Here is a 27710-nt window from a genome sequence, read left to right as displayed (position 1 = left end):
GCGGGCCTGGATTTCCAATCTTAGTTTGAATTTTCTGGGCTATAGTGACATGTCTTTCTACTCAGCAAAACATTTTTAAAATTTTAGATATCGCCCACTATGTCAGATTTGAATGAAAATGCTCTCTACATACACGACAATAAAAGCAAAGCAGCTTACAACACAGTCCATGTTTAATACATCGGGAAGTTTCCAAGGCAACGTAATTCGACTGTGCCACTGTCCCCAGTGTAACACAGAGCTCTAAGGGAGCGAGAGTGGGGATGGGGGCCAGCCAGGCAGGGCTCAGGTGCTCTTCTTTTCATCGCCCAGTAAGTTCACCGTCGCTTTCTTGACTGTTGGGGGGAAAGAAAACGGTATCAAAAGCTTTGATAATGGAAAGCCCATGCCTCCCTGGCCCGGAGACAACGTGGTGACTAAGTGGGTGACTCATGCGCAGATGAGCACACCCTGAGGCTTGTGTCAAGGCTAAGAGGGCTTCCAGGAAATGGACAGAGTGCCTCTTGAGAGCACACATCCTCAAGACTTAAGCAGAGTTCTTGTCCTCTGGTTCCAATGCTTGTGTGACACCATCACCTGTCTCCTTCAGTCACTGAAAGCAGCACAACTGTCATGGTGACCAGAGTTAGAGAAAGAACCCATGCCAGCACCACAGACACCTAGGCTTGCTCACTGTGCCCCGGTCCCCCCAAGCCAGGAAGTGAGATGGAGGGCAGGGCAGAGACTTCTGGAAGCCTGCAGGGAGACTCCACAGATGGCAGCTGCTTTTGATGGAGGCCAGAGTCTCCTCACGAGAGCGATGGAATCCCTTTGTACACAGCCTCCTGAGAGCTGCTTTCCCTTCACTCACTCAAAGCCACCAGGCAAAGGTGACAGCAAGGAAGGGAACAGTCTTCCTCTCTCAGCCAGCTGGGCGAGGGTTCCTAATGAATGTGAGCTATCTAGTGAACCCCTGAGCCATCTCTCCAGCCCAACCTTCCAGTTTTCACAACTGTATTTGGGGTCTGCTTTCATGATCCAAAGCAGACTGCGCAGCTGAGGCAGGTTTAATGGCCCATGACACCTGAATTATTCACCGCATGTCCCCTATATCCCAGCCTCTTTCCAGACGGCTATCCATGCCTCTTCTGCTCCACCCACCCTGCCCTCATCTCTCTTTTTCTTCTACTTACTGAGAAATCTGCAATAATAAGGAAATCACTTTTTAAAGCTACCAGCCCCCCCCCCCCAGCTTCTCTAGCACCAACCTCTATTTTCCTCCAGTTCACAATATTCCAGCCCTGGCCATTCCCTCTGCGGCATACGAGATGCCATCTTTGGTCTGCTTGAGGACATCATTGCGGGCAGCAGCTCGTCCCCTTTCTGACCATTACCTTGTGTTCTCTACTGATCATTCCCTCTCAGTTTCAAGCATGCTTTGCTTCTCTGGCCTTAAGAAAGGCCTCTCAGGGCTGGAGAGATGGCTCAGAGGTTAAGAGCACTGGCTGCTCTTCCAAAGGTCCTGAGGTCAATTCCCAGCACCCACATGGTGGCTCACAGCCATTATAATGAGATCTGGTGCCCTCTTCTGGTGTAAAGGCATTATATACATAATATACATTATATACATTATATACATAATAACAATAAATCTTTAAAAAAAAAAAGTGTCTCAAGCCTCAAGACCCCGACAGACACTGTCCCACTCTCTCAATTGTCTCCTATCAGATGCTTGTTCCAGTACCTATAAAGTTTTTTTCACGTTACTATTCCTTCCTCATTGCTGATGGGTTGTCTCTTGGTCTTCATCTTATCTAACCCTCATAGTAAGGAGCATAATGGACACTTCACCTGGACCACACCCTCTGGCTTTCCTGTTCTCTTCATCAGCTCCTCCCTGCCAGCCCACCTGGCTGGGGGTGCACTTTCATCTCTTACAACCTCAGTGTGAACCTGCTGGCTGGGGCGCAGCATCTGTGTCAAGTGGCTATCTGCCTGCCCCATGCAATCTCTATCTAACAGACACTTCAGACATCTGCCCAGCGCTGGGTTTTCTAGTTCATGCTACCCAGGCTTCCCATCTCAATGGCAAGTCTACCCTTTCAGTTGTTCAGGCTGGAAAGCCTGGCCTTGGCTTCTTTCTCTCTCAAACTCCTACCATAATTCATAAGCAAATCCTGCTGTCTCTGCCTTAAAAAAACCATAATTTTCTCCTACTTATTATTGCTACTTTACTGTCGCCGCTACAAATCGTAAAGCTGCCATCTCTAGCCAGATCCTCCCATCTTCAGTCCATATCCCCGCCCCATCTGAGGACGAGCCACTGAGGGCATTTTGTGCTCAACAGGCAAATGCGCTGCCACTGGGCTAAATCCCCACCCCTGAGCCTACTCTTCGGCAGCGGCCACAGCCCGCTGCTCTTCTGCTCAGACCTCTAGCATCTCCAACAGTCTAAGCTAACTCCCTTCCCATGGCCCGCAGGCAGCCCCAGATCAGCCCTGCCCACGGTCTGACCCTGTCTCCTGCCATCCTCCTCTTTCTTCTATTGCTTCTACCTCCAAGCTTTTTCACAAGAAGCTCTGAACAATCTACCCTTGAGTGGATTTTCAAGTCTGATTCAGGACAGCCTTCATGGCCACTGATCTTGATTTTCAGCTTGACACCCCTGAGAGGAAGGACCCTCAGCTGGAGAATCACCTCCATCAGACTGGCCTTCGGGCATGTCTCTGTTTTCTTGATTGCTAATTGAGGGGGGCAGGGCACCACTGTGGGCCCAGGGTCTACGAGAAGCCTGGAGGCAGGCAGGCAGGCAGCACCCCCACTGCCTTCTGCAGCCACTCCTCCCTGGCACCCCTCAGTGAAGGGCGGGGACCCACCAGGAAGAAACAAACCTTTCTTCCCCAAGCTGAGTTTTGGTGAAAAGGTTTTATCACAATAAGAGAAAGGCAAACTGGAACCCAACCTTGCTGGTGATGGTTTCCTGATGTCTCGTTTTTAAAAATTGCACATCCATCGTTCTGCCTCCAAATGCTGAGCTGGCAGGCACGCGCCACCACACCCAGCAACAAAACACTCGGAACGCCACACTGCAGGCCAGCTGAGCCCAGTGTATCGACGTCTGCCTAAGCGGAGACTCTAAACTCTGCCCGCGGTGGGGAAGTCACTGTTGTAGGGTGATGACTGAAGGCTGTGCTGAATCCGCCCCTGAGACAGAGCAGAGAAGCCTCGGGGGCACTCGGTGGCCCTGAGCCTGCTGTTGGAGCCCCGGGTGTGCCGTCTCCTCCACATGGCGCACCAGGTGGTCCCCAAGCCTTACCTTCTTTGGTGATGGCATCTGCAGTTTCTTTGGCTTTGTCTTTCACATCCTTCACCACACTGTCTACCCGGGACTCATGCTTCAGAAAGACGGGGCGGATGATGCGCCTGTAGAGCAGTTCGGCCCCATTAGACGGGCTGGGGGCCATGCACCACAACAGGAAGCCACACTGCAGGAACAGAGCGCTGGTGAGGAGCAGCCTTAGACACTCTGACGACACTCACACCCTCCACCACCCGGGGCAGCTGTTGTGACTGGCATGTCCCCTGGTATTCCCAGTGACTTATGTAGGCTATTGGGACGCGTTCTCAGATGGAAAAAACACAACCAGTAATGAACCAGCTGAGCTATACAAAGGGACTGAGTTTCAAAGGAAAGAAAAGGAAGACGAGAAGAGGAGCTGGGCTCAGCTGTTCTGTTCCAATACTGCCTAGCACAGCCAAAACCATGGGTTCAATCCCCAGCACCACAAAGCCTAGGCACGGTGGCACCAGCCCGTAATGCCACACTCTGTGTAAGTGCAGCAGTCTTCACGGCCACCCTCAGCCACAGAAAAAAGCTGAGACCAACCCAGGATGTGTAAGACCATGCCTACAGTAAATAAACAGATAAGCACAACAAGTAATAATAATGGGAGACAGGAAAATACACGGGGCATAATGTCAAAACAAACCCATTGTGTTTTAACATTTTTGTATGTGTGAGTGCAGGTACACACGTGAAGGTCGAAGGCCAGCATCCAGGAATCAGTTCTCCCCTCCACTGTGGTTCTGGGGATCAAGTTCAGGCTGCCAGACTTGCAGGGCAATTACTGTCACCCACTGCACCGTCTGGTCCTCCTGAACCCCTTTTCTTAAAATAAATACCTACTAATAAAAAATAAAGAACAAAAGAGCTGGGAGGCAGCTTGCCTCCCAAGCAAGAGGCTCTGAGTTTGCACCCAGCACCGTGTCAAAGGCTGCTGGGTGAATGAATGCATTTGGGTGAGCACACCCTACACACAGCCGCCCATAGCAGGACGACAGGCCCAGCCACTCGGCAACAGGCCAAGGGCCTCCGTAACACGCTTCCAAGAACAGAGAGGGATGTATTTCTGGCTAGAACTTTTGTGGGCTACTTTGCTCTTTGGTCTTGTCCACTTTGGCCAGGCCTGAAAGGGTCCTGCTGGATGAGTTGGGAAAGCAGATGGGGCTGCCCCTCCTGAAAGGGAGGAGGTGTCCTGGATGCTGCCTCGAGGACATAACCGCTTGGTAGCCCATATCTTGGCAGAACCTTGCTGTGAGTGAAGGAAAATACTGAGAAACAGGTGGCTTCTAGATTAAGGGGAAAGTAAATGTTTTTAGGACAGTCTGAGCAAGCCAGGACGTAAACATAAATATAAATAAAGTTTGTTTTTGTCTTGACCTAGAATAACTCGCCTTTGTTTGCAAGTGTTATAAAAGTTTATGCTGAATTATTTAACTTTGCCATATGCCATATCAAGAGCTGTGGTCCGTCTACCTCTTTCATCCATTCTCTTACAGGAGCTTGCTGGCTGGCTCCAGCAAACTTTTACTTTGAATGTCTCATTTTCAGGAACAAATTATTCACTTCAAAAGAAGGCATCAAGGTGAAATGCAAATGACCCAGCAAATTAAAAATCAAAAGGGGTCTGTTTCATGAGTTTAAGCACGTCATCCTGTCTGGGTCCTTTTTCTGTTCTGTAAGGTTTTAGCAAAATCTTCTTTTTCTTTTTTCTTTTTTTTTACATTTATTTATGTCCACAAATGCTTTGCCTGCAAATATGTGTATGCACTGTATGTGCTACAGTGCTCACAGAGGTCAGGAGAGGGCGTTAGATCCCTCTGGAACCGGAGTTACGGATGGTTGTGAGTTACCATGCGGTGCTGGGAACTGAACCTGGGTCCTCTGCAAGAGCAGCCACTGCTCTTCACTGCTGAGCCATCTCTCCAGCCCCACTGATGTTTTTATCAGCTAGCAGCAGGACAACAGTATCATCTAAAGTTCTCACCATTGGTGGAACCCTCTGAAATGCCATCCACCCACAGAGACACCACCTTTGAGAAATCCAGCCAGGCTGGTTCTCTTTTCTGGAAGAGAACAGACAGGACAGAGTCAAGCGTCCCCAGTTCTGTCTTGAGTGTGATTACTCTAGAATATACAGCTGACTATCCACTTTGTACTCCCATTAGCCTCTAGCTACTGTCTTGGGATGGTAAAATAATTAGTGCTCTCTACCTACATCCTCAGCATTTTCCAGTTCTCATATTAAAAATAAGGTTAATTACTGTTCAACTCTCAAGGCTATACCCAGCCATCAGCTTTCAAAACTCCCCCTCAGTTTATAGAACTATTTTTCATACAGATATGACCACATTTTTCATCAAGCTCCTGCAAATGCCAGCTGATAATTCCCCAGAGACAACCAAGCACACAAGTCCACTCTTCCTGACAGTTGAGACAAAAGGCACATGATCGCTTAGCTTGACTGCGGTGACAGCAGCATAGACACAATGAATCCATGTCCTACACACCAGACAACTCTGTGGCTCCAATGCTGTCACCATCAGTTACAACTGACCGGGATGGCCTGCTCAGAATTTAAAGCAACCGCCAGAGACAATGGATTCAAAGGCTGGAGATGTAGCGGAATGATACAGTGCTTGCCTAAAATGTAGCAGGACCAGGGTCAACCCCTAGCAACTGGCACACACACACACAGAGAAAGAGAGACTGATTTTATTGTATTGGTTTTTTGAGATAGGGTTTCTTTGTGTAGCCTTGGCTGTCCTAGAACTGGTTCTGTAGACCAGGCTGACCCTGTCTACAGAGATCCACCTCCCTCTGCCTCCAGAGGGCTGGAATTAAAGGTGTATAGCACCACCGAGAGACTCATTTTATGTATCCACTTTTCGAAATATACTACAATGAATTAGTCAGAAAGCTAAGTCTTAGATACAAAACCTCATTTATGTTCTGATGACATGAAAGTAGAAGAAAAACTATCTGGAAAACAAAATAAGAAAAATTATGCTCAAAATACAATGTGTACTTGTATAAAATGGCCTTATGTAAACTTGTATAATTAAGGAAAAAAAAGAGATATGGCGATAAAGAGATAATTCTAGATATTTGAAAGCCTTTATAACAGCCACAGAAAGGTGACAGTTTAAAATCAATTGTTTACTCCAGACAGTGGTAGCACACACCTTTAATCCCACCACTCAGGAGGCAGAGGCAGGTGGCTCTCTATGAGTTCAAGGGCAGCCAGGTCTTCAAAGAAAGTTTCAGAACAGCCAAGAAACCCTGTCTTGAACTCCCCCCCATCTCAAAAAAGATAAGCCCCCAAAGACACGCCCACAGGCAATCTGATGGTCCTTCACTTGAGACCCGCCTCCCTGGTCACTCCAGACTGGGTCAAGCCTACAGTTAGAAACTAACCAGGACTTAAAAGGGTGTGTCATTTATTTCCTGACGGAGTTTATGAATCTCTTGGAGGAAAATTGGTTTGCAGACTTAGTACACTATTTCTAAAGAAAAACAACATAATCAATTACAGGCCCTGTCAGGAGCAAAACCAGAACTGAATCATGTAGAATTTCACAACAGATTGTTCCCGAGCTCAAAGAAGGGAGATAGCTGTGCAATCCTAGCGGCCAGAGCTCAACGGCCGAGTGCAGGAACCCAACTCCTGAAAGTGTCCTCTGACCTTCACAGGTGCACACGCTCATGAGCACACACACACACACACAAACACACACATAAAATAAAATTGGCAAAAAGACGCTTGAAAATTTTGATGGTTGAAATAAAAATCACAGCTCGTGGCATGATTGCAGAATGTAAGAGCTGGATAGTTAGACTGAAAGGAAAGAGGGACATGTGGACAGATCTTTTAACAGGAAGGCCAATCAAATAGAAAAGGAAACTGCATCTATTATATCTCAGAACTAAAAATCAAGATAAAGGAGCCGCTGAAGAGATCTGCAGTCGGGCGCTCACCTAGACCATGCAAAGCCCTGCTTTGACTCCCAGCCCAGAAAACAAACAAACAAACAAACAAACAAAAAAAACCCAAAAAGCTAAAGAAGGAGGCAGCATGCTATTAGCTAATCTTCCACACCTATCTTCCTTAGACTGAAAGCATTAAGTACACAAATGCACTGAACTATAAGTAACTGTAAAGGGGTCAGAAGGTATGTAAGTGACGACTACCAGACGTTAAACAAACCTTCAGGTGTGCTGCATGTATGCCAACTGTATAATCAGGCTGAACAGCATTTTCAAGTCAGAACTTTTTAAGTGGGAACGATGGGGCCATGGAAAGGCTGGAAGTACCAGTTGGACGTGGAGAGGAAAAAGGCAAGTCATCATTCAAAGTAACGTGCAAAATAGAAAAAAATTAATTGCCGAGCATTACTTAGAGACAGAAATAAATGACTCAATTGTCATAAATAAAGTGAAATTGAGCTTTTCCTGATTGCTTTTTTAAAGACTTGTTCTTATTTTATGTGTATGAGTGTTCAGCTTATGTGTACCTGGGGGGTCAGAAGATGCAGCTAACTCCCTGGAACTGAAGTTACAGACAGTTGTGAGCACCCATGTGGGTGCTGGGAATTGAATCTGGCTCCTCTTCAACAGCAGCCAGTGCTCTCAACCTCTGAGACATTGCTCCAGCCCCAACAATGGGTTTCAGAGGTTTTATTTGTTTTGGAGTTTTTGTTTGGTTGGGTGTTTTGTTTGGTTTGGTTTTTCAAGACAGGGTTTCTCTGTGTAGCCTTGGCTGTCCTGGACTCACTTTGTAGACCTCACTGGCCCTCAAACTCACATAGATGGGCCTGCCTCTACCTTTCGAGTGCTGGGATTAAAGGCGTGTGCCACCAAGTCTGGCTATCAATGGTTTAATTTTAAGGAAAATACAGAATATATTTTTTTCCAAAATCTTTTAGATTTTTGACTTGAATATTTAAACTACATTATATGTACTTTGTATTAAAAAGACTGCCACTAAAAAAGAAAAGAGGAGAGTCCACAGTCCCTCATGGCTGGACACAGGCCTTCTCTAGCTTGCACAGTGTGAGAACCAGAGGTAGTGGGTACATCACAGCCACTGGCCTCTCCTGGGGAAGACGCCTGCGCAGCTGTCTGAGAACGGCTTGTCTGTTCAGTGAAAAAGAGCCGCCGTGCCCATGAAATGGACAGTTTTCTCCTCTCATTCTCCTCTGGTGCAAGCCAGAAGCCCACAGTGATCCACTTATAAATGAATTTCAGTTTCCTGTCCTTTTCCCCAAATATTGGCAGCTTTGACTAGTCCTGTGCCAAAAACAAGATTTGGCGGAGCTGAGCTCTGATTACCACTTCTGCCAAAGTTACCAAGATGACTTTCTCAACCAACTGGATATTTTCTTTCTCCAAGTCTATTATGGGAATTATGTGTTTTTCGCCCAAAAATAATGACTCCTACTCAGCACCGCCAATGCTAAAAATGCTGATTTCTTTCCTCATCACATCGCACATCACTGCATGAAGATTAACAGCAACACCTGTGTCAAATCACAGTGCTTCCTTTTCCTGCAAGTCTCAAATATGCCTTTGCCACAAGCCACCCTGCCTTCTCAGCTGTAATCTGAGAGAGGAGCCACTGTCACCCGACATTCAAGCCCTTGCTCCTGCTATTCCTGGTACAGAGGTCCTGAACCCGAGTCTGAGAGACAGAGGCAATGCGAAAGCCGTTCAGAAGCCGCTGTACCTTCAGCATGTAGTAGAAAGGGAACCAGGACAGGAAGAGATCAGAGAAGAACTCGGCAATGCTGAACACGCCGTACACGACCCAGTACGTCAGCCACTGGGTATCATCGTCTTTGTTGGGGCTCTCGATGGCCTTCATCCTGAAAAGCAAAAGAAAAGAGGTTGTCCGTTAGTGCGGCCCATTACTCTACACAGCCTATTCTCCAACACCAAACTCGGTCGAACCTATGGACCATGGCTCATTTTAACTGCAGCTCCCAGGAGGCAGAGGCAGGGGGATCTCTGTGAGTTCCAGACCGGCCAGGGCTATATAATGAGACCCTGTCAAAAACAAATAAAAAAAAAAAAAACCTTCATAATAGCCTGTGGGATAGGTTTTGTGGTTTTTGTTGGTGGTGGTTTTTGTTTCGTTTTTCTTAGAGAAAGAAACTACAGCTCAAAGAAGAGAAACAAAAGAGCACTGCTACAAGCAGCAGAGATGGGTTCATACCTACCACCTCCAAATCGGGTCATTTTCCTAATTAGAAACAACTCACCACCAGACTGGACAGCACCTAGAAAAATGTCTGGTACAAAGCAGACATGTAATGTCTACTAATCAATGTGAGTACAATACACAGAGATCTTGTCCTGTGCTGGAGAAAGCCAAGGCCCACAGGTTGATCATGGAGCATAAAGGGGAGAGAAAGGTTATGTGTCTCAACAGTATAAATCCCCAGAGGACAGTCTACACTTCGCCCTACATACTAGGGGGTGGGGAGAGTCACAGTGAAAGGATGATGTCTGAACTGGTGTCCCAGTCTGCTGGTTCACAAACCTAGATGACCATCACACCCGCCCAGAGGAGTCGGTAAAACGCAGTAACTAGTTCCTTCTTGAGACCTACTGATTCAAACTCTGGGAGGCAGCAGACAGCCACTTGGTCTCAGAAGGTTGTACAGGAGCCAGGTGTGGTGTCACACACCCGCAATACCAGCACTTGGAAGGTGAAGGCAAGAGAATCTCAAGTTCCAAGCCAGACTGTTGTCTTGAAAAGTAATGATGAATAACAGAGGGCTGGGAAGATGGCTCAGTGGGTAACGCACAGAAATAGGGACCTGGGTCCAGACACCCAGAACCCACATAAAGCCAAACTCAGTGCTGTGTGTCTAATCTTAACATTGCTATGGCAGGTGAGAGGCAGAGACAACAATCCTCAGACACTCACTGGCCAGCTAGGACACAGTATTAAACCAGGGACCCTGCCTCACCTGATATTGTCCCCTGACTCCACAGGGGTGCCAGACACCCCAACACATACATACACCCCAAACATATTAAAATAAAAGTTATGCAGTTGATTCCCATGGAGAGCCAAACTTGACAACCATCACGTCAGACTTGTAGCCTTTACAGCACTACCCTACTCATTTCTAAGAAAGAAAACCCCAGGAGCCAGTGTGCTTCCCACGGGCTGCAGCTCAAGGAAAGCTGCAGGGTCCCAGCACTGAGTAGGAGCCTGAGAGAGAGAAGGGGCACGGAAGAGACACTGAAGAGAACTCAAAGCTGCAGGAGGCCTAGAATGCACACCTCAAGGATTCACTTAACACCCATCACCGAGGCTGTGAGAACTACATCGAAAGCCCTCTGCTTGCTTTACTGGGCCAGCGTCTCTGGTTCTTTTCACATCCCCAGTGAAACTCCAGAGGCATTCTGGAGCAATCCCAACAGAAGCTGGCAATGCCCATGGCTCTCTGCGAAGGCCTGGCTTCACCATTGGTGGAAAACACTGATCCTGAGCTGAACTACTGAGGTAAATGCTCATAGCTCCTCTGGCCACACCATGGTCTTTAAGCTCATTCCTCTGCAGAGAACACTGCATATTCTCACTGCTGACCCAGAGCCTGACCACCTATGCTCGGCACCATGGCCTCCTTTCCCTCTGTCCTGAGCCACTTGCCTAGGAATGGCACTCCACTTCCCCAGAGCAGATGTCAAGAAAGAAGCGGGGCTGAGTGAGTGACAGACAAAGCTAAGGTGAAAGAGATGGTTGGCAGCTCTGGGGGAGCCAGCAATTCTACGAATTCATAGAGCAGAAATCAGAACCACAGAATGTTGGGTTGGAGGCATCTTAGAGATGAACTAGCTAAAAATTCTCACGTATGTATGTATATATGTACATATGTATGCATGTACTTTCTGGGTCTCACTTAGTCCAGGCTGGCTTCAAGTCAGCTAGACAGCTGAGCCTAGCCTTTAGCTCTTCATCCTCCTGCTCTACTCCCAAGTGTAGGGACACCTGGCCATGCTAATATGCATGAACACCTGCATATGTACGTGTGTGTTTATGTGTGTGTGTATGTGACAGAGAGAAAGACAGACAGACAGACAGACAGAGAGAAAAGATCAAAGAGGCCAGAGTGGTATCAAAATGAATTCTACTTCATTAAATTAAAAGCTTATAGAAGCTCCATACTTAACACATTTTAAAATGGGGACTGGGCTACTTAAACACACTTTAAATATTCTGAAGCCTTTATAAAGGGTAACCACAAAGATGTCCCAGATACACTGCTGAGTATCAAAACAAGCAAAGGAACAAAAGACGTGTCTGTGTGCCGACAGACCAAGACAGGTATCCGGAAAGAAAGATTCCAGAGTATAAAATCAGTCCTGAGCACTGGGATAACAGAATTTTACTTCTTCACAGTCTTAGTAATGAGCATATAGTAATAGCATAGTTTTATTTTTGGTGGAGGTGGGGTGGTGGGGTTCAGAGACCTCCAGGGTTTCTCTGTGTAGCTCTGGCTATCTTGGAACTCACTCTGTAGAGCAGAATGGCTGCAGACTCAGAGACGCGCCTGCCTCTGCCTCCTGAGTGCTGGGATTACAGGTGTGCGCCACCACCACCTGGCTTAGCAGGGTTCTTTTTAACAATGAAAGGGGCAGGAAAAAGTTCCATCTGGAACCACTGAGCTCCAGGCTGCAACTCCTACTTCCTGTGAAGCTAGTTCTCTCTGGGGTTCTGTAAGAAACAAACACTGAAGTGAACACACTCATTTACCTTCTCTCTCGAGGAAATAGCTAATAGATTTCCTTATAAACAGTCCTCCCCAACAATGACACAGTCTGTGCCGATAGGGATTAAAAGGCTTTTGATATACACACAGAGAAACAGAAAAAACGGGTAAATACAGCCCACAGGATGAAACTAACTCATTTGAGCTTTCTACTTAAACCAAATAAGCTATCAAACACTGATTCCTCTAAGTCATGCCTGGCGTGGCACTTCACCATCCTGCCCCACCACCTAAGCTGACCTGAGCGGGGGCTTACATTCTCCCTGGGCTTTAGCATGCTGTCTAGCAAGTGACAGGGTAAATCTTACTGTGTTGCTGTGACAACTATAGTACCTAGCATAGATAATGTATTCATATACACTGAATGGCACAGAATAAATATGTCCACAGTAGGTAATAGTTAAGGTATGGTAATTTTTTAAAGATTTGTTTATTTATTTATTTACTTAATGTATATGAGTGCTTTGTTGCATGCACACCAGAAGAGGGAATCAGATTCCACTACAGATGGTCGTGAGCCACCATGTGGTTGCTAGGAATTGAACTCAGGACCTCTGGAAGAGCAGGCAGTGCTCTTAACTGCTGAGCTGTCTCTCCAGCCCCCTCCTATGGTAATTTTCATTAGCATTCATAAGGAGGTGAGCAATTTAAGAGAGAAAAGGACCAATAGTCGCTCTAAGAGCTGGTAGAAGAAATGTTATTAGTTAGTAGGCTAAAAGGAGAAGGGAGGATTGCAGGTGGATTTTAATTATACCCCAGATCTGACATGCTGCAAGAAGAGAGAGGTAGCTGAAGTCCCCAAAGTCCTGTCTGCAGACAGGGCATTTTTGGATGCTGACGAAACACCCTCTGGGAAACCCTGGAAAGGTACACAGGGGAGCGATTCTTTTTAGTGTTGGACTGGCACTAATACACAAGGGCACCAGTGGGCCTCCCCGCCCGCCAGAGCACCACAGCTGGTGCCGGCTCACTCCATGCTTGTCGGCCACCTGCTTGTTCACACCTCTGCAGCTGCATTTGTTGTTAAAGCCAAGAACCGAGGATATTATAGGATAGCATCAAACGCCTATGAAGAAAACCAAAGCTGAGCTGGTCCAGTCTTCTCTCCCTCCCAAACTAAATGTCATTAGAGAGAGCAGAAAACATGCCACCATCCATAGGGAATGTTGCAAAGCCTCTCGGGATTCTGGTGATGAAGACGTGTCCCTCTGCATCCAGCCGTGACGTGATGCTCTCTCTAGTGGGGATGCTGAGAGTGAACCAGCTCTGCAGAGGGGCCAGGTGTGTATGGGAACTTCCAGTCCCCTCCTCAATTTTACTGTCAATCTACAATCCCTCTTGAAAACAGGCTACTTTTAAAAAACTGCTTATAAACTAGACATTTTATAATATCATTTTTTTAATTCTTATATTACCACCATGCTGTTTTAGTTTGGGATGGGGGGGTGTTGCTCCCTTTTCTGAGACAGGATTCTTCTATGTAGCCCTGGCTATCCTGGAACCTACTCTGTAGACCAGGCTGGACGAGAATTGAGAAACCGCCTGGCCTGCCTCCCATGTGCTAGGACTGAAGGCGTGCCCCAACAGTGCTACTGCAATCTATTTTAGGATGGGGTCTCTGACCTGATCCTTGTGCCGAGCCCCATCAATTAGGTGATCGTAGGCGTGTGCTATCACAACTGGTTTCCTTCATCTGTCTTCTCCTATCTGCATACTACATATGTGCTAACAGCATCCATGTTCCTATGCCCTGCGGGCAGATGTCTAGCTGGCACGAGGGAGAGGCGTCTGTGTGGTGGTGGCCCCTGCCCCCCTAAACGTTCACAGCAACACTGCCTCATCACAAACTCTAGCAGAGCTTCGTGGCCTCTCCCGGCCCAGTGAACACTCCTCCACAGGCAGGGCAGACCCTTCCTTCCTCCCTGGCAACATTCCTTCTTAATACACACACAGCAGTGGTGTGTGTAGATGACCTGGCAGCAACGCCTTGAATGGGGGAAGGCCGGTCCAGGAGATGGATCGGGGTGTCGGCCCACGGTGGTAATCCCAGTGCCCTCGTTTGATATGTGCCTGTAACTCCGAACAGTCAGGGCTGCTCGTGCAGCAGGGCTGTGAGCGGCGACATGGGGGGGAATATCCCGACAGCTTAAGGACAAACATTTGCTATTGCTATGAAATGGGAGAGCCTTACAACTAAAGCTCGTTTCTTACTCCTCCCCTTCCAGCTTCCTGCTGCAGCATTTGCCTGGCACGTGCAAGGCTCTGCATTCAACCCCAGAGCCACAAATGCTAGTCACATCAGAGGACAGCCCAGAAGCGGTGAGGAGGAAGCCTGCACCCGCCTCCCATGTGCTCAACACAGGGCCATTTTGTTCTCAGGGAGACAATAGATTCTCAGTGTCTGCATGCCAACTGTCCAGCCTATTCCGTTCCTCCATGTTGAGCTCTTCTCCTCTTCTCTCTGGAGAGTAACACAACAACAGCACTTGGAAGTGTAAGCAGGAGCCATGGCTGTAGTTTAGCAGTTATCACACTTGCCTTGCATACACAGGCCCTCGTTCAATCCCCACTACCATAAAAACAGAAGCTTAAGCAATTGAAAAATATAATAAATATGAATTGATGCTACTCAACTTTTATCTCATTTATTGATTACAAATATGCTATTATTTACATCATTAACAAATTAAAACTAGCAAATGGAAAGAAGCTATGGGAAAGAAAGTGCATGCTCTTGGTATGTGCTATAGTTGTAATTATTGAAACTTTCTTCATCTACCAATTATAATTCAGTTTCCTTGGGACAGACATTACATTCTCTTACTTAAATATAGCTATCAATTTGGCACTTCAATTTTTTTATTTTCTTTCTTTCTTTTACAATTTATTCATTATATGTGGCACTTTAATTTTTAAAATTACATTTATTTACTGTGTGTATATGTGCGTTTATGTGCATACACATGCCATAGCACACGTATGAGGGTCGGAGGACAATTTGCAGGAGTTGGCTTTCTCCTTCTCCCACATTGGTGCTGGGGGTTGAACTCAGGTCATCGGGCTTGGAGGCATACCTCTCCATGTCCCCTCAATTAAATACGCCTAACAGTACATTAGCTCTTTCAGACTAAAAGGCTCTTCTTGCCCGGTGTGTATCTCAGCGTTCTCTCAGGTGATTAAACTGACAGATGTCAGCTTCCTACACTCAGTGGAATACGTGCGATCAAGCATGCCATACATATGGAATGTGCATCCCTGTACGCGATGAGAGGTAAACACAGCATATAACACACAACTCCTGTGGCTCAGCGTTGTCCTTTTCCATATCCCATAAACCAAATAATACACTTGAGAGTATTCATCAACAGGCAATACTAATGGCTTAGCTTTCTTTACTTTGATATAACTTTTCTTAGAATAATACAGAAATAAATGAAGTGAGTAAAATTTCCAGTTTGTTTGGTTTTTTTCCCTCCATTAAATTTGTGCTGGTGTAGATGATGTGAACTGGACAGCCCACCGCAGACTATCAGGTACAGCACAGGTGCACCTAAGTACACTTGACACTGGGCCAAGGTCTAACTGATTCTCAGTGACCTACAATAAAACTTTAAAAATAAGTGTCAGAGCATAAGTTACAAGCATGTAGTCCCTGGGAGACTGGAGGGAGAAGACCCTGAACTCCAAGCCAGTCTAGATGGTGTAATGACAACCAAAATAAAGACTAAGCCCTTCCTAACTAGCTCGTAGGTGTACATGTGGGAGAAGGGTATACCTCAGCATGGCAGGGCTACGGAAGACAAGTCTCAACGGAAATATAAACTAGGTTTCAAATAATGGGCTCAAGCTCTTCTTGCTGCACCTCCTAGCTGGTTGCATCTAGATGAAAAGGAAGCTCCGTCCTGCGGGGCAAAGCGTACTTCCTATAAGCCACGGCCACAGAGTAGTACTGCTGCCGGGGGTGAAGAGGGGAACTGACCTGCGGTCCAAAGCAGTGATGGGAACGACACTCAAGGCCTCTGGACCCTGAGTCGGAGTGTGCCTCTGGACCGAGTCGGAGTGTGCCTGCTGGGCCCTGAGTCGGAGTGTGCCTCTGGGCCCTGAGTCGGAGTGTGCCTGCTGGACCCTGAGTCGGAGTGTGCCTCTGGGCCCTGAGTCGGAGTGTGCCTGCTGGGCCCTGAGTCGGAGTGTGCCTGCTGGGCCCTGAGTCGGAGTGTGCCTCTGGACCCTGAGTCGGAGTGTGCCTGCTGGAGTCAGGGCATCCTTGTTAATAGACCAAGGAGGACTGGAGAGACGAAGCCCAAGTCTGTTCAAGGATACATTGTGGGTGCCAATCTGAGTGTTCTCAACTTGGTTATCATAAAGACAGAGACCGGGCCAGGGTATTCTGGGATTGCCAGATATCAGTGCTTTGCTGGTTGGGGCCCTGAAGAGCTGGCAGAAGCTGCAAACTTTCAATCTCTCTAAAGAAGATGATATCCTGCCCAACACACGTGGACATGTTGCTCTGAAGAAACAATGCACTAAGAAAAACATGAGGCAACCGCAGAACATACTTAACTTTTGCCCAAGAGTTCCAGCCCGATGCCGCATGTGAAACAGTGCTTGGGTCCGTCATTCCAGCCCCAGCCCCTACCACAGGCTGGGAGGGGAAAACACCCAATCAGGAGGCCACTCCCACACAGCACCCTGTCTGAAACAAGCGAAACTGCCACAAAACAAGGTGTGAGGAAGAGGCTGAAGAGACAGCCCAGGGCCAAGAGCTCTTACTGCTCTTAAAGAGGAGCCGGCTTCAGGTCCCAGCACCCACACCAGGTGACTCAAAACTGCTTGTAATTCACCTCTAGAGTCCTCAAGCACTTACGTGCACTAACACATATACTTTCTCATATGTACACACACACACACACACACACACACACACACACACACACTTTAAAAGAAAATATAATTTAAAAATACCAACAAAGCCTACGCAGCCAACATGACAGAAATGCCCCCTGACCTCCACACACGTTCATTTGCTTTCTCCACACCTTCACTAAATGCAACTTTTTTTTTAAGTTGGGCTCTTCGTCCAGGAGTAACACACCTGGTAATTAACATTAGACACATACTACCGTACATGGTCCATGGGCCACTCATTTACAATGCACGTAAAATGGAGTAGCAGTCTATCTTCAAAGCACAGACTTTACCATTAAGGTCAGTCACAGCCATGATTAAGATCTTAACAAGCTAATTATATTAACAAACTGACAAGCGTGTCTATTAAACAGCAACAAACAAACAAGATGAAGATGCAGTGCTGGTGAAGAACCAAAGGACACCTGCTTCTGCTCGAGGTGAGTAACCCCTCATAGCAAACATAACACATAAACACACGTAACACACAAACACACACAGAAAACAGGACTCCAAGGTAGATCCCTGGATGCTTGAATAGACACGAGATTTCCTAACACAACAGCATCCCCTAAGATCAGGCTTCACATAAGAAGGGATTTTAGGAGTCTGGAGAGGTGGGTCAGTGGCTAAGAGCATGGCTGCTACTGCAGAGGACCAGGTTTGACTCCTAGCACATACATGAGGACTCCAGACAGTCTGCAACTCCAGTTTTGGGGACCTGGCACCCTCTTCTGGTTCCTTTGGGCATCAAGCATACTCGCACACACATTGTATACATACATGCAGTATATACATAAAATAAAAATGAGTATGTACATAAAATAAAAATAATTTTCAAAAAAAGGACATTTTAAAGCAGATGAACTATTTTGTTTCTATGCAAATAAGGGGAAATTGTTTTCTTCTTCCTAGAAAAATAAGAGGGTAAAGGACTATGAGTAGCCACAGACTGCAACTTTATTTTATTTTTTGTCACAGGGTCTCTCTGTGTATCTATGTAACCCTGTCCTGACTGGCCTGCAACCACCTGGAACTAGCTATGTAGTCCAGGCTGGCCTCCAGCTCACAGAGATCCGCCTGCCTCTGCCTCCTGAGTGCTGGAACTAAAGGCGTGTGCCACCACGCCCAGGTCTCCTGTTTTTGTTGTTGGTTTTTTTTGTTGATCTGTTTTCAGTGAAGAGTGTATGTTTTTACAACAAGAGATATGACCAAGGGAGCAAGAAAGGCTAGCGACAGAATATGAGCCATACAACACAAATTTAACTTGCTATTTGTACTATGCACCACACACCAAACAAAAACCCACACACAAATGAAATGGGCAATATTTACTAAGTTTCTTACCTGTGTAGAAACTATCTTCTCAGTTAACTATACAAAAACAATGAAAAATATAACTTGTTCCTTTACACTTTATTTTTAAAATTCTTGTTACTTGTTTGTGGGGGTGGGGTATTGTTAGTGTCACGGTGCCCGTGTGACGTCAGAAGACAAGTCTGCCCTCCCCTTCCACCATGTGGGTCCCAGTGATTGAACTCCAGTCACCAGACCTGGGGGCAGGCACTTCTATCTTCTGAGCATTATACCTGTCTTCCTCGTTAATATTCCTTTAAATTTCCCTTAGAGGATCCAATACCGACTTACAGACATGCAGACTGGATAGCGTAAGGCCTCAGGGAAACCCTCCGGACAACCACCGTCAATGAACCCAGGCTTTATAACTGCAGTATCCACGTCACCTACAAATTTAACTTCACCAAGTGTGACGGTACCTGGCGTAAACCCCAGCAGAACAGGGGCAGGGATGAGGTCCAGACCAGCCCCGGGGACTTACTGAGCCTGGTCTCGAACAGCCAGGGCTGGGACACCTTCAACAGTAGAGCGCATGGCTCAGACCCAGCTCTGTGACAGGTAGAAGCTACATGATGCAACCCAGAGAAACACACAGTAGCTCTAGCTCATGTTCACAAAACCCAGCAAATGTCTTCATGGGGAGGTATACCGGGGCAGGGAGGGGCCTTATCTGAGAGATAAGGGGCACTCTGCTCAGAGCTGTGCTCACGGGCCGAGGTACTAAAAGAGAAGGGTAACAGCAGATCTTCTTCACTCTGTAAGGTCCCTGCATGAGTCTACAGTGCACACAGAAGGCCACCCGGGAAGCATCTAACCAAAATCCAGCCCGGGGAGGGACCAGGCTCCTTGGGCTTGCACACCAGTTCCTACCCACTGACTGCAAGCTTGACTAGGCCACTGTAGTTTCGGCTCCCAGTGTGCAAAAGCGGGAATTACCATAGCATTTCCTAACAGGACTGTTTGGAACATTAAACGAGCTATGTTTGTGAAGGCCTTAGATCAAGATATATGTAATGTAGCTAAATAAAACGCCACACAAGTATCCGGCAGCTGTGTAAAATTAAATTCTTGGGGCTAGATCCTCTTGCAGGAGATCAGAGTTCAATCTGTAGCACCTCAGGTGGCTCGGCACCACCTAGCTGGCCAGCTTCGGGTGGTCTAACACCTCAGGCCTCTTCAGGCACCCACACCATGCTCACATACCCCCACACAGACACACAGTTTAAAACAATAAAAATACGCCAGGCACAGTGGCGCATTCCTGCAACCCCAGCACTCAGGGAGGGAGAGGATCTCTGTGAGTTTGAGGCCAGCCTGGTCTACAAAGCGAGTTCAGGACAGAGTTTAAACTGGGCTGGAGAACATTAAGAAAACAAAATGGGGGGGCTGGAGAGATGGCTCAGTGGTTAAGAGCACTGTCTGCTCGTCCAGAGGTCCCTAGTTCAATTCCCAGCAACCACATGGTGGCTCACAACCATCTATACCCTCTACTGCCCTCTTCTGGCCTGCAGGTGTACATGCACATAGAGCATCCAAAATAAATAAAATCTTAAAAAAAAAGAAAAGAAAACAAGTCCCTGCAGTGGAAGTGATATTTCAAAACTTTTAAATACAGATGCCATCCTGATGAGCTCTAAACATGTTTACGGGCTGGAGATCAGCACTGACATGTCTAAAGGCGCAGTCACATTCCTGTGTAGAACCAGAGCAAGCCTGGCCTCTGTATAACCTCGGGTGTGTGTGTGTGTGTGTGTGTGTGTGTGTGTGTGTGTGTGTCCCTGAACTATCACTTCTCCCTCCTCAGCTTCTTGTTTCCCTTTGGGGGTGCAGTCTCAGGCTGGCCTCACACTTGAGGTGAAACTAAGCTTAGCCTTGAACTCCTGCTGTTTCTAAGTGCTAGGATTATAGGTGTGTGCTCACCATGCCTGACCATAGAAAATCATTTCAAACCAAAAGAGGCTTTGGAGTAGCTGAGTGTAGAGTGATTTAGCAGGACCCGCAGAGCCTGTGTTCAACTCCCTACACTACAGAAAACAAAAACCAAGAGACACTTGACACTAAAGGAACTTGGTGTGTATCAGCCCTCTAAGGCTGAATTCTGGCAACGCCAGGAAGGTGGCAGCCTGATTTTTCTAAGCACATATGAGATAAAAAGAGAAAGACACAGATGTCTGAAGAGTTTCAAAAGCTTTCTGAGTAGGACAGAAACCAGCCCTCCCTCCTCCTCCTCGATGCAGGGCAATAATACAAGCAGAAAGTCAAGTCGTTAGGCTCTGCATCATGAGCCCACTTGTACAAAGAGGCAGGGCCACGGCACGACTCAACTAGCACCACACCGGCCACATTTGGAGGGGTCCTTGTGGGTCTCAGGCAACAGGCTTTGTGTATGACAACACAGCGTCCCCGTCTCTGCTGGTCTCAGGGCCTCTTAATGGAGCACAGCCATTAAAGTAGGGCTGCAGAGTCACAAGAACCCATGATTCCACCTATGAGAAATGCCAAAGCAGAGTCATTGAGACAATGTTAGCTAAGGGTTCCAGGAGCTGAGAGGGCAGAAATCTGAATAACTGTTAATGATTTCCTACCGGGGGGAGGGGCGGGTATGACAAAAATGTTTCGAATTAAGACAGTGGAGATGTTTGCACAGGTTTGTGAACATGCTGGCCACTGACGTGTACTATGGGGGAAGAGGTGAGTCTGTCTGTATAACAGGCTCTATTGTAGTCCAGCCTTTTCTTATCAGGGAGAGTAAGGTAAACCTATCAACGGTTCTTGGTAACAAAAAAGCTAGAATTAGCTTTCAGACTGCCTATACAGGGCGGCCAAAATGCCTAGAAGCATGGAGGTTAAGGAGCTCAAAGAAAGTATGTGCATAGGGGAAAAAAAAAAAGAAAAGAAAAAAGAAAGAATGGCCACTGGGAAGGCGGCCTGTGGGAAGGCAGCAGCCCCTCCTCCCATCACTATTTTGACGCTCAGTAATTCAGAGTCCTGACTAGGGCCAAATGCACCTGAGCCTCACCCATGAATTTCTCAAGGGGGTGAGTAATGGAAAAAGGCAGGAGGCCAAAAGGCTTTTCCAAATTTCATTTCCACACCCTGCAATCTCTAGGCCCCAAACTGACCTTTAGATGTAACCTGTATGCCCCTTCCTACGATGGTACAAGGGCAGGAAATGGCAAGAACAGCAGCTCAAAGTCAAGGAAAGAAGAAAAACTCTGGCAGACTTTTTCACAAGATCACCGATCCCTTCCAGAGGTCTCGGCAGCCATTCACATTTCATCTGGGAAGTCCTATCATGTGACCCTCTCTGATGCAATCAGAAAAAATACAGGCGTCTGAGGTGAGGGGTATGCCTCACTCCCTGTCAGCCTTGCCCTCTGCAGACCTCTTCCCCTTTGGACGCTCCCCCAGCACTCTTCTCTGGCACGGACCAGGGACCAGGCTGCTGCCACCGAAGGCCATGGCCCACTCCGCTTCTTCTGCCAGTTTGGTTCCAGCTCATTCCTCAGAGCTTAAATAGCATTGCAGATAAATATGCAAAGAGCCCCTCCTGTTGCTTTTCACCACACAGCTTCCTGACTCTCTTCTTCTGAGGGTTCACCACTCTGTCACTTTTCCCATTTCTTGCCTGCTCACTGGCAGACTGTTGATGCAGAAAGGAGTGTCCTTGCCATATCTAAAGCTACTCCAGTACCTGGCATATGGCTGGCACTGACAGCTGCTAAGCAGATGAACCTCCGTTTTGAAGACTAAATATCTACGGGAATGAAGAGAACAGGAAGAAAAATGGGTGCCTGGGTGAAGATAACCACTACAGTCTGAATTTCGGTACTCCACAAGCTAGTCTGATGGAACCTAATACTCAAAGCGACAGACAGTTCTAAGAGATGGGGACCTCTAGAAGGTGACTAGGTGATACGGGCTCTGCCTGGTGTAAGCAGCTCGAGAAGGCCCTCTCCTCCTATGTGACTACACCACAGGCTGTGACATTTCTGAAACAGATAACAGTCATCAGGTCACCAAATCAGCTGGTGGCTTGTCGAAGAAACGCGGCAGTGGTAGTGGTGGTGGTGGTGTGTGGATATGGGTGTGAGGTGTATGCCCCTGAGTGTGTGGGTTTGTATGTGCCACACAGAGGCCAGAGAAGGGCTTCCAATGTCTTCCTCCATGCTCCTTCCTTGAAACAACGCCCCGTAGTGAACCCGAAGCTTGCTGTGTCAGCTGACTGGCCAGTGAGCTCCTGGGACCTGCCCATCTCAACCCTGCAAGGCTGGGGGTAAAGGCACACACACATGCCCAGCTTTATGTGGGTGCTGGGTACTCAGGCTCACACAGCAAGCACTCTAACCTACTGGGCCATCCCCCTCCTCCTCCCCCTAACGCCTAGAAACAATGATCTGAGTGAGCACTACTCAAAATCACCCTTGTTAAGGATTTTCTTCTGAAAAACTGTACAATCACAAAAAACAGCGACTATACAATGAACAGACTTATTAACTTAACATTGGCTGCTTGAATGTTTACTAACTGGGGTCTGTATGCTTTTTACTGTGTACAAATCCTTTTTTTTTTTTTTTTTTCCTTGAACCTCTACACAGAGCAGAGTACTGAGGAGGTCTCTAGACTGTTCTAGGGAACAGAAGGCTATTTTTCTCCCTCTTGCCTGATCTTCACAGTTACAGGGTACTTGTGTAGTGTTTATTATTGCCACTCTATACCAGAGGCTCTCAATATTTTCTGATAAGCCTTTCGAAACCCCCAAGCCCAGGCCATATCCCAGACCACCTAGATTAGAACTTAAGGAGTAAAGACCCAGACAGACATCAGTATTTTTAAGCCTCATAAATGACTCCAGAGGTTACCCAAGTCCCCAAATCCAATGCTGACTTTAAAGGTGAAAAAGCTGGACCTACAGAAAGGCAGCCATACAAACACACACCAGTGGAAGCTGTGTACTCACTGAATAGTACTTTCTGAATTTTGGCTTAAATCATTAGATGTCCTTTAGTGTTTCTCTAACTCTTACTAAAATGTACTACAAATGTCACTTTGTCTCCCAGTATCAAAACTGAAAAGAAAATAAAGCATATTCCCTTTTTTGACTAAATTCTAAAACCTGGAAAATCTACCTCCCTCTTCTTAGAAATAGCCAGCTCTGTTTGGACTTCTAGCAGCAGACAGAAACAGTTAACATCTTGTAAGTGGAAAGAATCAATAACATGCAGCTGATTATATAGACAATAAATGAATAAACAAAAATAAGGCTGAAATTGGCAACTTAAAAATCATGAAATATGACTGAAAATAGCCCAGCCTAGGCCCACTTCTAGTCAAGGAAAAACACAACCTAGTTCTGTCCCCACTTTTAGTCACACACACTTGCACATGTACATGGCCGACATGGTCCATCCCAGCAGAATTTTTCTTTGAGACAGGGTCTCCATGTAGTGCGGAACCTAACTGTAGTTGGTAGACCAGAAGGCAGACCAGAATGGCCTTGATTCTCCTGCTTCTGCCTTCTAAGTGCTGGGATTGAAGTTACGTACCACACCCAGCTTAGAAACAGACAATTTTTAAAAATGTTAAGATTTTATTTTGTGTGTGTGTGTTAAAATATTTTGCCTGCATACATGCACGTGATGTATGCATGTGCACCATGTCCATGCCTGGTGTCTGTGGAGGCCAGTAGGGAGCAATCGATCCCCAGGAACTGGAGTTACAGGCAGTTATGAGATGCATCAGTCTCATCAGAGTGCTGGGAAGAGTAGCAAGTGCCCTTTATTGCTGAGCCATCTCTCTAGCCAAGAAACAGACTTAACTCTCTACAGTGCACACAGAATGTATTCGTGCCAAAAAAAGGAGTTCTGTTTCTCATACAATTGTGTAGATGTAGCAAGGTACTATGTCATGCAATGTCTTTAAAAATCCACATTCTTGAAGAGGACTCAATGGGAAGAAGACTTGCTGCCGAACCTGATAACCCCAGTTCAATACCCAGAACCTACATGGTGGAAGAGAAATAATTCTAAACCACACACCTCAAAATGCTTCAGAAAGCTGTCTTTTAAAAGAATTACAAGTGTGGTGCGCGTCTCTAATCCCAGCACTCAGGGAGACAAGCAGGTGGATCTCTGTGAGATTGAGGCCAGCCTGGTCAACAAAGCAGTCCGGACAGCCAATGCTACACAGAGAAACCCTGTCTCGAAAAATAAAATAAGATAGAATTACAAGTAAAAATACACAGGCAGAGTCAGGTAAAGGAGTCACTCTGGGGTAATTTTGTTACCACATACAGTGATGTACTAGCTATTTTGAAACAAGGTTGATATTCCATTAACATTAAATATCACTAAAAGTGTGTCCCTCTACCTTTAGCTGCAGTGATAGCCAAACCAGTTTTCCTGGTCCTTCTTAGTGATCCGTGGTACAAAAGCCAGATGGGGCAGGTAATGCTGGCCAAGTAAAAGTCCTTCTCAACTCGAAGCCTGAGGGATCTCCAACTTCACAAGCAAGCATGTCATATCAGTAGCTAGCCTCTGTCAGGGACAACTAACCTCTAAAAACAAGTTTGCAAAACTAGCCAGGGCAACCCAGCCTGTAGCCCTAGCACTAAGGAGATAGAGACGGAGGGATCAGAAGTGTAAGGGCATCCTTGGCTACACAGCAAGTTTAAGACCAGCCTAGGCTACTTGAGACTATCTCAGAAATGAAACAAAACAAAAACCATTTTCTCTCTTTCAGCATATATTAAATTCCAACCTGTCCAATGACAGTCACTTGATAATATTATCTTGTCTTGACCTCCAATGAAATATTTCTTACCCTTTATTTTTATCACTATGGTAAAGAAGTTTCAGAAATCAAATGAACGAAACCCAGTAACTCTGCTGTAATATAAAACAAAATTCATTTGTGGAGAGGAACAATTCTGATTTGAACAGAGAAATGATAAATTATAAAATACCTTCAAAAATAAACATTAAGGGGCTGGAGAAATGGCTCAGTGGTTAAGAGCACTGTCTGCTCTTCCAGAGGTCCTGAGTTCAATTCCCAGCAACCACATGGTGGCTCACAACCATCTCCACCCTCTACTGCCCTCTTAGAGCAATAATATGCATAAAATAAATAAATAAAATCTTTAAAAAAAATAAATAAACATTAAGTTGTAAAGACTCATTAGATCCCAATCTTATGATACATTATTAAAATGTAATTACATGAGTAATTTATATAACTGAAGAGCTATGTTATGAATTTATCACGGTGCTTCCAAATTTGCTTTTGCTATTTAGCCTTGGGGCCGGAGAGATGGCTCTGGCTGCTTTTCCAGAGGATCTAGGATTGATTCCCAGCACCCATGTAATGGCTCACAACTATATGTAACTCCAAAACCCTCTTCTGGCCTCCTCCGGCACCAGGCACACACATGGTGCCCAGACACAGGCATAACACCACCACACGAAAAATAAAATTTTAGGGCTGGAGAGTTGGCTCAGCAGTTAAGAGTACTCTTCCAGAGGTCCTGAGTTCAATTCCCAGCAACCACACGGTGGCTCACAACCATCTATAATGAGGTCTGGTGCCCTCTCCTCTTCATGCAGGGAGAGTACTATATAAATAATCTTAAAAAGTAAAGTAAAATTTTAAAAATCAAAAATAGCCTTGAATCTCTGTCTTTTCCTTTATCCGTCTGTTGTGGGGAACAGCAAAGCAAGCGGAATGGTTCGGAGGCCAGCTCCTGCCCTGGGGGTGGCCCGGAACTAAACTCAGGTTGTCAGACTTGATGGCAAACGTCAAACCATTGGGCCAGCAAGCCATCTCACTGGGCCAATAGTGAGCCTTTTAAAATTAAAAACAAATGAAGCCAGGCTGGTGACTCATGTCTGCAATCCCAACACTAGAAAAGCTAAGCTAAGGCTAAAGTGAAGTCAGTCTCTGCTACAAAACACGTACCGGGCCAGTGAGGGTTACAAGTGTGGGGGGGGGGGGCCTCAAATCAATACATCAAGTCTTCACCTGCCCTCAGTATAATTCTGGATTAAGAACGTTCTAAGTAGTAGGGTTTCACTGGGCACAAAAACATATGGTGGCAATAACCATGCGTCATTCATGGGACGCAATTCACTCCCATAGCTGCTGAGGTCCGTGTGCTTCACAATTTGTGCTGCCTGGATAAGGTCAGAATAAGCCGGCAGGAGATCGGCGGACACGCTAAGGCTCCCCAATGTGTGGCTTCTGGCAGTCAGTGCAACATAAACCTTAAGGCGCACCGACTTCTTTCTGGAGAGCTAAAGAAGCCCCAAAACGAGCCCTGGGCGGGGAGAGGGCTGCGGAGGGCGAGGCCCAGCTGCGGGAAGAGCCACTTACGAGATGTAGGCTGGGTATCCGAAACCTATCAGGTTGCAGAGGAGAGAGGCTCCATAGCCGAACACCAGATACAAGGCCACCAGTCCGATGACACCTGGAGAGCGGAAAGAAGCGGGTTGGGTGGCGGGGCAGACGGTGTAAGGAGCCAGTCCCCGCCCACACCCACACTTCGAGGTTAGGCCTTTCCCGGGCGGCTTCCTCCCGCCCCGAATAAAGGCAAGGAACCCAGGCAGGGCCTGCCCTTCCACCGGGCGCCGTTTGGGCCGGGGACGCCGGGGAGGCCTCCGTCCCTCCTCGCTGGGCAGGGCCTTCCCGAGCTCCAGGGTCATCGGCGCAGTCCCCTGCCTCAGCTCCCTGCGGGAGGGCCCGCCTCGAGGCACAGCCGGCGGTCCCCTGCCTCTCCTCCCCCCGGGCTGGCCCGCCGTGCACCGGCCGGTGTGCTCGGCTAGCCCCGGGGCTCCTCGGACGCTCGGCGGAGGCGACACGTCAGCGCCCGCGCGTCCCGCAACCCGCGGCTCCCGGGCCCCGCTCCGCGCGCCAGGGCGGCCCTCCCGCCCGTCCGCCGTCCGCGCCCCGCGCCGCTCCCGGGGACCCGCCGCCCACCGAGCGCGATGAAGCTCCGGTTCACTCCGGTCTTGGCCTCGAGCTTGGCCAGGAGGTCGGTCATGCAGTTCTTCTCATGCAGGAACCGGTCGAACCTCTCCCTCATGGCTGCGGACATGGCTGGGGCCGTTCGCGCCGCCCGGGATGCTCCGCAGCCGGCTGGACGCGGAACCCAGCTGACCGGGGCGGGGCGGGGGGCGGGGCCGGAGCGGGCGGGAGGCGGGGCCGGGGAGGGCGGGGCCGCGGCGCGTGCGCGAGGCTCCCGGGCGCGCCCCCGCCCTGCGCTCGCTGCAACTGCCACGCCTTGCCCCCCCCTCCCCGCCCCGCCCCGCTGGAAACAGCCCGACGCGTCTGGGGCCCACCTGAAATTTTCAACC

At 47.5% G+C, this 27710-nt stretch overlaps 1 protein-coding gene across 1 annotated transcript; it reads right to left on the bottom strand.

The window, feature by feature from the left end:
* Positions 1-155: 155 nt before the first annotated feature.
* Positions 156-27531, bottom strand: Reep5 (receptor accessory protein 5). Its single transcript, XM_021641455.2, has 5 exons — positions 27334-27531; positions 26731-26824; positions 9045-9183; positions 3296-3464; positions 156-335 (listed from the first exon to the last, which is right to left on the bottom strand). Exons 1-5 carry the CDS (start codon positions 27449-27451, stop codon positions 286-288), a joined length of 570 nt encoding a protein of 189 aa, XP_021497130.1. The 5' UTR covers positions 27452-27531; the 3' UTR covers positions 156-285.
* Between the last annotated feature and the right edge of the window lie 179 nt (positions 27532-27710).

The sequence above is a fragment of the Meriones unguiculatus genome, chromosome 2, assembly GCF_030254825.1.
Source record: "Meriones unguiculatus strain TT.TT164.6M chromosome 2, Bangor_MerUng_6.1, whole genome shotgun sequence".
NCBI classification, from domain to species: domain Eukaryota; kingdom Metazoa; phylum Chordata; class Mammalia; order Rodentia; family Muridae; genus Meriones; species Meriones unguiculatus.
Note: the sequence above shows the minus strand (reverse complement) of the source record. Positions and strands in the feature narration are given on the sequence as shown.